Raw genomic sequence first — 9144 nt, forward strand, 5'->3', positions numbered from 1 at the left:
AAAAAAGTAAAAAATATATATAAACGTAAAGGTGAATCTTATCACAAAATATCTTGATTTTCAAACAATAATGATATTATGCAAATGGATGTTGAAAATACTCTTAAGATAATAGAGAAGACGTGACATCTTACTCCTGGATCCAGCAAAAAGAACCCATAAAAGCAAACAGTCTTCGCAATTGAAAGACCAACAGAACAACATAATAGAAGGAATCAAAGAAAATTAGGAGAAGCGATCATTACTATATCATATTATTGAACAACATAATCGTCATCAAGGCATCCTTTTAACTGGCGAATTGAAAATCTACATTTCAAACGTGTAAAAGTTTGACAACAGAATATTCCTGCCTATTAACACTAGAGTTGGGCAGGTTAATCCAAAGACAATTAGATATAACATGAAAGAAAAAAAAAAAAAGAATTGGTTTCGCCTTCAATTTAAGAATTAAAAAAAAAAGGAAGAAAACAAATCTCCCACTCTGTCCATGCTGGCGGTGCTTGCTGAAAGACCTATTACAGCATCACAATTGCTTTTTGGCATTATGCTAATTAGATTCCAAGTGGACTCTTGCTTGGATGGCTCATGCAACATGAAAGATTAATTTAATACAAAAAGTGGTTCATGCACCACAAGAAGATCTACATTGGAAGAATGAAAGATAAAAAATCACTAAAATATTTTTAGCCAACTACTTTTTGATTACTTTCCTCCTTGATTTCTTCTAGCTCCTTTTGCCCAGCACGAATGAGACCTTTAACGGTATCAAAGGTTGTTAACCTAATGCTGCAATAAAAAAAAGAAACTAAAGGTCATGCCCCAATATATATCAAGTAAAGAAAACAAAAAACTGTCAGCAAAATCAATATGTATCTTGCCTCTAGGTTAGTGAGATTTTATAATTGTTTAAATAAGATTCAAAAGGATTATACATATCTGATGCAGCTGGCAGCAATAATCTGTTACGCGTGAACCGGCCCAGGAGGGGCCGGCTGGACCCGGTTCAGCCCGGGTCTACACCAGGCGGAGGCGGAAACTCCCAGAGGAGGAGGCGGACATGGTGGACCCCATTTGGGGCTGATTTAATTATGTGGGAGGGAAATTTTTGAATGCAAAGGGCTGTTTAGGTAATTTGTAGGAATCCTTTATTGTTAATTAGGAGGATTAGGAGGGAGAGGGGATCATCTTGAATTTGAATGTAATTTGAGATCTAGGGTTTCTTGCTTGGGCTCTTGGCGTTGCCGGAGATTGTCGGAGAGTTGTTCTTCCTCTCGAATCGAAGAACATTGTATCTTGCTTTCGTTTTTGAGCATCTACTAGTGGAATATAAGTCCATTGTGTGTTTTTCTCTCAGATTTCCTACAGTTTTCTACTGTTTTCCTGCGATTTGGGCTGTTTTCCTGCAGAAAACAGCAGCTCTATTGCTGTTTTCCCCACTCGAGTCGATAGGAAATACTTGGATCTAAGTATTTCCTATCATAATCCACCTGTACATGTGGGGCCCAGAACCTCCTTTATCATCTATAAGAGAAGAGGCTTTGGGAGAAAACTCTTTGTGATATTTTTACCCATTTCAGGTCATGCCCCCATAAGGGGGGATTCTTTGGGAAAGATGTAAGTGGCATTTATAAGGGGATTTGAGTTGTTTAAGGGGGGAGATTATGGTGGGTTAGAGTTTTTTATGTTATGTTTGGAATTTCTGCAGCAATTTTTATGAGGTGTTTGGGGTTCCTAGTAGCTGCTAGGAATTGTGGGAGAGACGATTCACCTATCGAACAGTGAATCAACTTGTATATTATCCTGCTTTGCTTGAAAATTAGTAAAAAATAACTATTTTTGTGTTAATTCTGGATCTATTTGGAGTAAGTTGTTTTTTTATATTGTTGTGTGTTGTTTTGATCATCAAGTCCTATCAAATTGGTATCAGCAAGATTTTGGACCTATGGCGCTGAAGAAAGTGGATGTTTTAGAACAGAAACTAGAAGGAGAAGTCGGTCAATTCAAATATGAAGTTGAGGAAAGGATTTCATCCATGGGAGGAAGGTTTTCCAACCTATAGGACATGATGAAGAAAATATTGGAGCTTCATTACCAACCGGCAACATCAGAGGCGAGGGGATCGGTGGGTGGCCAAGGAAGTGGAGGAAACCCAAATATCGACACAATGAGGGATGATCAAGAGGAAGAAATCTTAAGAGATTGAGAAAATATGCCACCTCTTAAACCGATAACCAGGAGGGAAATAGGTGAAGGATAAAGCATGAAGAGAAATTGGGAGGAACAAACAAGGAAGGCTGATTTTGAGGAAGAGGATATCTGTGAAAGGAGGAGAGGTGAGAGAGAACAATGGAGAGATCGCAACAATCGCTATATGGGAGGAACTAGAGGTGGAAGAGGAAGTTGGAGCAGAGTGGATCCGAGAGTGAGAAAACTGAAGATGCCCGTTTTTTAGGGCAAATTATTGGGTCAGGTGACCGAACACAGAGATAGGTCCGGATATTAATAAAATATTATTTTAAATTAAGCGCGTTAAAAGCGCAGATACGCAAGTAAAGTGCAGGTAAAGCGCAGTCAAAGCGCAACTAAAGTGCAACTAAAGCGCAAGTCAAAAGCGCAGTCAAAAGCGCATGTAACGTGGCAAATTTTTATTGGATGTCCGAACCTATTCTCCGCGTTCAGTCACCTGACCCAATAATTTGCCGTTTTTTAGGGGGGAAGATGCTCATGGGTGGATCTATAGAGTAGAGAGATACTTTACGGTGAATGGGCTGATGGAGGAAGAGAGACTCACGGCGGCGGCTTTATGCTTGGAAGGGGGGAGACCTTTTCTTGGTATCAGTGGAGAGACATGAGAGAACCATAGTTTAAAACTGCGCAATCTGAGGGGCACCTTGAGACGTGCCTTTGCGCAATTTGCTTCAAAATAGCCTCAAAGCCTACGCAATTCTTAGGCATCATGAGGCGTACACCTTAGGTGGAGTGAGGCGCACCTCACTAGCATTATTGCGCAATTTCCTTTGAGGTGTAAGCCTCAAATATATGCTCGGTACCGCTCAGTATATGTTCGGTACCGCTCAGTATATGCTCAGTAGAGCTAGGTACATGCTCGGTACCGCTCAGTACCGCTAGGTACAGGTCGAACCCCACCAGGGGGCAGCGCCCCCTTAGACCCCCGGCAATTTGGCATATTGTTTTATTCATCATCTTTAGTAATAGTTGTTAGTGTTAGTCTACTTCTTCATGAGTGCATGCTTTGATTGGAAGACATTGGACTCTATATGAGAGGATGAAGGGGTGAGAAGATTCCCTTGAAAACCCATTTAGTGATGGAACATGATTGCATTATATATGTTCTTTCTTAATTCTACTTTGGGAGTTTTGATAGACTAATGTTTTGTTGTTTTATACTTTGAGACATGATTTTATTGCATCTATTTTCTTATTTTCCTCTAATTTCAATTGTCATTTAGATGTTTTTATTGTATGATAGAATCTTACTATTTTTTACTTGCTAAAATCCTTAAATTCTCATTTACGCAATTCTTCGTCGGTGAGGCTTACGCCTCACACAACCTCGAGGATTACGCCTCGCCTCACGGACGAAAAACGTCTCGAGGCTTATTTACGCAATTTTAAACCTTGGAGAGAACAAATTCTATCGTAGAGGAGTTCAAAGACAGTTTATTAGAACATTTCCGAACCAGTCGGGAAGGAGACTTTTACGAGCAATTCTTTGCTCTAGTTCAGGAAGGGAAAGTGATGGCTTATCGGGAGAGGTTTGAGTGCCTTTCTAGCCGATTTGGGAGGCTTTCTGAGACAGTGTTGGAGGGAAATTTCATGAAGGGGGCACAAGCCAAATATCAGAGTTGTTGTCCGGTTATTGAGGCCACGAGGTTTTGGGAAGGCTATGGAGCTAGGCCAGTTGGCTATAGGACAAAAACTCACTTGAGAAAAACAACGAGGGCAGCAATTTGGGAGCTTCATACCAAATGAGTGGTTGGGAAAGGTGTAATCAGCTACAGTAGGGGGAATCAACTGCATAGAAGAGCTCAAGTTGCTGCAGGCTTCGAACAAGGAAGATCGAGTGGTGGACGGATCGAACAAATCAAAATTAAGAAAGTTGCAGCTGAGTAGGAAGTTGTGGCTGGCCGATGGGGTAAAAGTGATTGGTGCGGCAAGGTTGTGCAAACAGCAAGTCACATGTTTGACTTAATGTGAAGTGTGATCGGTTTGCATGCGAATGTGAATTAACTCGCCGCATGTAGGAGCGGACGAAGCAGGTGAAGACTCGGGTGGACAGGTGTGCATAGGCTCTTAATCAGCAGTTGCAGGTGAGTAAGAGAGGAAATCGGTGGATCGAAGCTCGAGTGAGAAGTTGCGGGAAGAGAACCGAATGAAGTAAATCACCTCGTTCTCAATTTTATGTAAGCAAAGGACGATCGGAGCCGTTTTGCGATTGAACGTCGTTTGGGTGATGTCGAGCATCAATTTCAGGTGTTGGTCATCCATTTTGACCGATTTCATCCGATTTGACTGCGAGTGATTCCCTCTTAGGCAAATTTTACGTCTTAATTGCAACGGCACAGTCTGTTTGGCAATCAGAGGTCTGTTGACCTTGTTTTTCGCTCGAGCAATTTCTATCGATTTAATTGAACATCGTCGAATCTAATTCGGGCTCGAATCGACCCGATTCAAGCCGGATCGGACTCGAACATGTTCGATTAGACTCGAATAGTTGGTTTTCATCGCGTCGTACCTGATTTGATTTAAATTGATTATTATTTTGGACTCAATTTCGTGCGATCGATTTTGTTGCGCCATCTCGAACCAAAATTGACTTGAATCAAGTCAAGATTAGACTCGAGCTTAGCCCAGTCTTAGCCAATTTCAATTTGATTCAACCTAATTTGAGTCTGCCAAAATCTCGCGGCTCAGGCGATCTTCTGCGGTTCGAGCAGACATCGAGCAGTGATCGAAGCCGTTTAAGGAATTTTCGAGGGGCTGGAGCGTGAAGACGAAAAGAGGCGGGCTTCCTCTTGCGGCAACAAGCTTAATTTACTAGGAATGAAGGCCCTCGGCATCGACACTCTCGCTCGCCCGCTCCCTCTCGGTCTCACACCCGCTCCCCTCTCTTTCTTCTCTGTTCGCAGACGCCCCGAGCCCCTTTCGGCTCCTTCATTCGTAAGCTCCAAGAGAACCTACGATCCCTCTTCTCTCGGCTTGCGCTTTTGTTCGCCGAGGCCTCACTCCCGTCTGAACCCGGCAGCCACCCGAGCGTCCTTGGCTTCGCACGCCCCAACCACGCCCGACGCCTCTTCAACCGAACACCTGCTTCCTTCTGCCGCTCCCCTGTTCGGACCGAACCTGGAGGCCAAAGTTGCGAACTCTAAGACTGGACTGAGAACTCACCGACCTATCTTAATCACCAACGTCTCTTGATCCCCAAGGTGAGCTCCTCTTCTTCCAATCCTTCTTCTTTACTGATTTTCTTCCTTCTTCTTCCTTTTCCTTCCTCTCTACTTCTATTTCATTCTCTTTCCCTATCTTTCTTCTTCTTTCCATTTTCTTTCATTCCTTCTAGTTTACTGTTTGGATGCAATGCCTTCAAAGTTGGAATGCTGTAGTAATAGGCTAATAGATTCTGATGGCCTTATCCGATGGATTACACCATCACTTAAGCTCCTTTTTTTTTTCTTTAGGTTGTTTGTTCCCTTCATGTATGTAAGCAACTTGGTGAAGTTTATTTCCCATATTGTTGGCATGACAACTTAATGTCTTAAGATAACTAATTAATTATAGTTTCCTGTGAAGAAAAGGGAAGGGAAGTAAGAGCAAAGCTTCTTGCCTTTGGTAATTGAACGTTGTGGAAATGTGATCTCCATGTCACCTTGTTTCCTTAACTTTGTACTGTTGCATATCAATTGTTTGATGAAATGCTCTCAAAGAGTTTTGTGATTTATTTCCTTTCCGTTGACATTGCCAAAGACCCTATATGAATGTTAAATATTTTGTCATTATCAGGCTTGATATTTCCATGCGTATTTGCCTACTATTTTAAAATTATGAGTTTGGAGAAATCTAAGTTAATCAAATATGGTCATTGTACACTTTCTTGCGTTACGACTAATTGGATTTTCTCTTCTTCAAGTCTATATTACTCTAAATAGTTTTATGTGTATCTTTTGAAAAGTAATAAGGAATGAAATGGTGTTGAATTACCTTTCTACTTTTAGATTTCATTTGGATGATATTGTTGTGTAGAAACGTGAATATATTTATATTCCTCTTTATTTGTTGAAGCTTTATTTGAAAGGCATGTAGGTAGATATATATATTATTTCCGTTAGGGTATAAAGTATGATTTTCACATTGAGTCGTTCTGTAAATCTTCATACCGTCGCATGTTAGTTGCTCGGCTAAATGCCTCAATGAGGTAATGTGGCGCACTTGTATGATAGATCTTGTTTGAAATGATTGGGAGCATTTATATGTCTTCGTCCTTAGTAGCAAGCATTCACTGTCATCTTATAAAATGCATTTGGAGGTGTTAATCTTGAGTTTAGGCTAATTCGAGAAAGCTTGTCTTTTCTTTTTTTTTTTTTTCTTTTATCGCACCTCTCTTCACCATTAAATTAGTCACAAGTCGTATCGCATGAACAAGTGATGGTAGTTTGTTTTGTTTGTTTTAAAACTTTTTTTTTCTTTACATTTAGTTCATTCATGCAAACTCTACATTAGTTTTAAATAAAAGATATGTAGGTATTTAGTGTCAAAAGGGCTTATATGGAGTTGTTGAAAGTTCTGTATATCTATTTGAGTTTTAATGACAAAGCATTAATTTCAATAGACGTTTTCAATCATGTCCAATGCTTATTCTATAGCTTAATCATCACGTGTAATTCATGGTCTCAAAGATAGCATGCATATACTCCATATCCTGATGATGAATATAAGTCTATCTCTACTAGTAATGGTTCTCCTTCTGCTTGCATAGCCACATGAATATCAATATTAATTTTAATAATGGATAGTTTGCTTAGATTCTCATAAAATCTGAGGGATTTTTGTTTAAATAGTTTATTTGAGCCTTGTCGATGTTTGATTTTCATGGTGGATTTTGAAAACGAATACGTTGAACTTTCGTGGCTTTGTTTGTATTAAAGATTTATATGAAAATTATGACTCCATGCTTTTGTAATTGTTCATGCGTCGTCGCTAGTTGAGACATTTGAGTTTCTTTTGGAAGAGTCTTACGAGTTGTCTTATATTTATAGAATTTTGTGAACGTTTCTATTTGCTTTTATTGAAATTCTCTTACAAGTCGCTTTGTGTTGCCAATTTGGAAAGTCGTTTTTGATTGAAAGACGTCTTGTTTTGCTTTGGTTGGAATGATTTATTAGTGGCTTTGGATTTGTTTTATGCGACGAGTTTTATGGGAGCTTTACAATGAGGAGTTTTCTTTATAAAACTTTCTCGTTGGAAAGCTTTATGTTTTCTACCCCACTCCAAATGAAGGGAGAGACACTTGATGGTGGGTTGTTTTGGGTAGAATTTTGTGTCAAAAGAGAAGATTTTGGGAAGGTGGTTTTGTAGAGTTTTTGTGTCAAAACAAAATGAAAAAGGAAAAGAGATTCTAGTAAACAGCTTTTGGGAGGTTTTGTTGTAGTTTTTTTTTTGCAAACCATTTTGGGATCTATAATTTTATAATTGAACTCGTTTAGTAAAGGATCTCTTAGTGTCTCTTAGGGGAGTAATGGGTGCTTCCCTATTGGAGTTAAAATCCCTTAGTTGTCATGGATAGGGATGAATTTTGAGGTTTAGATTTTGGGAAGTTTTAGGTTAAATTTTCTTAAAATCTCTTTCTATATGATGGATTTTGGAGTTTGAGGTATTAAGGAACTTTAGGTTTGGAAAGCCTCTAGTATTCTTTTGGGAGTAAGATAGTTCTTAATTATTTGAATTAGATCCCTTTAGTGTTAGTTTCTAAAAGAAGAATAAATATAGAATTTTGGGGCAAAATGTAAAACAAAAGAGATTCTTAATTTGGATTTAGAATTGGAAATTTGTATCCCATTAGTTGATATAAGCTTTGTTTATAGTGTGTTATGGGTAGATATGTCGAACGTATCAAGTGCCTTATTTGGATAGTGGGAACAACAAAGGGCATTGTTGCCGTTATGAATAAATATAGAATTTTGGGGCAAAATGTAAAACAAAAGAGATTCTTAATTTGGATTTAGAATTGGAAATTTGTATCCCATTAGTTGATATAAGCTTTGTTTATAGTGTGTTATGGGTAGATATGTCGAACGTATCAAGTGCCTTATTTGGATAGTGGGAACAACAAAGGGCATTGTTGCCGTTATAGGATGCACTTGACTTCTACGAAGTGTATCCAATAACAACAATGCCTACACCCCTTTTCGTATTGAATTTTCGTTCTTTTTCTTTTCACTACATTTATTTGTATTTTACTTCGTTCGTTAGTTTTCTTCGTCATTTCCTTCATGTCTTTGATTCTGCACATCCGCAAAATAAGGAGAACCCAAAGTACAAATGGCTCAACAAATAATAAAAAGGTATGTTTTAGTTTTATTGCACTTTCATTTCCTTGCATTCACTTGTTTATAGAATATGCTCTCATACCCGTCTTTCTTTTGTGTTGCGAGGTACCTTTTGGAAAGCAATGGATAAGGAACACTTGGAACTGGAGCTAGGACAACCGGATCCAAGCATCAGTCGTCCCTACCCATCTGGTAGAGGTGCTACGGGCGGAACCACCGGGTCGTAGCCCCCGGTGCTGTAAGTTTACTAAAACTTAGAAAACCTTTAGGGGCCTAGATTGATTGTACGACTCCCACCCTTAGGGCCTTGTAGAAACTTCAATTATATTTAGAGTTGCTCTTGTTTTACTTTATTAGATCCCTTAAACCCTATGACATCCGTATAGAAGTCTTAGGAATTAGAAAACAACACAACTTTCGATCCTGCAACATTAGTGACATCTAAGGACAAAAATTAAGGACTGAGTCTTAGAAAACATAGACTTAGGATGCATGCTCCCTATAGGATAGAGACATTAAAACAACAACAACTTAGTGACACGTTTTCCTAGATTTAGATTTTTTTTTTCTTAATTCA

General features: G+C 39.1%; 1 protein-coding gene across 1 annotated transcript in view; it reads right to left on the reverse strand.

Annotated features, from left to right (window-relative positions):
- Positions 1-225: 225 nt before the first annotated feature.
- Positions 226-9144, reverse strand: part of LOC110101202 (thylakoid ADP,ATP carrier protein, chloroplastic) — a 21112-nt gene continuing 12193 nt past the window's right edge. Inside the window, exon 10 of the mRNA XM_020829001.2 lies at positions 226-789. Within this exon, the coding sequence (XP_020684660.1) occupies positions 687-789 (103 nt within the window). The 3' untranslated portion in view covers positions 226-686. The remainder of the gene's footprint in view (positions 790-9144) is intronic.

This window comes from Dendrobium catenatum, unplaced genomic scaffold, assembly GCF_001605985.2.
Source record: "Dendrobium catenatum unplaced genomic scaffold, ASM160598v2 fragScaff_scaffold_211, whole genome shotgun sequence".
NCBI classification, from domain to species: Eukaryota; Viridiplantae; Streptophyta; class Magnoliopsida; order Asparagales; family Orchidaceae; genus Dendrobium; species Dendrobium catenatum.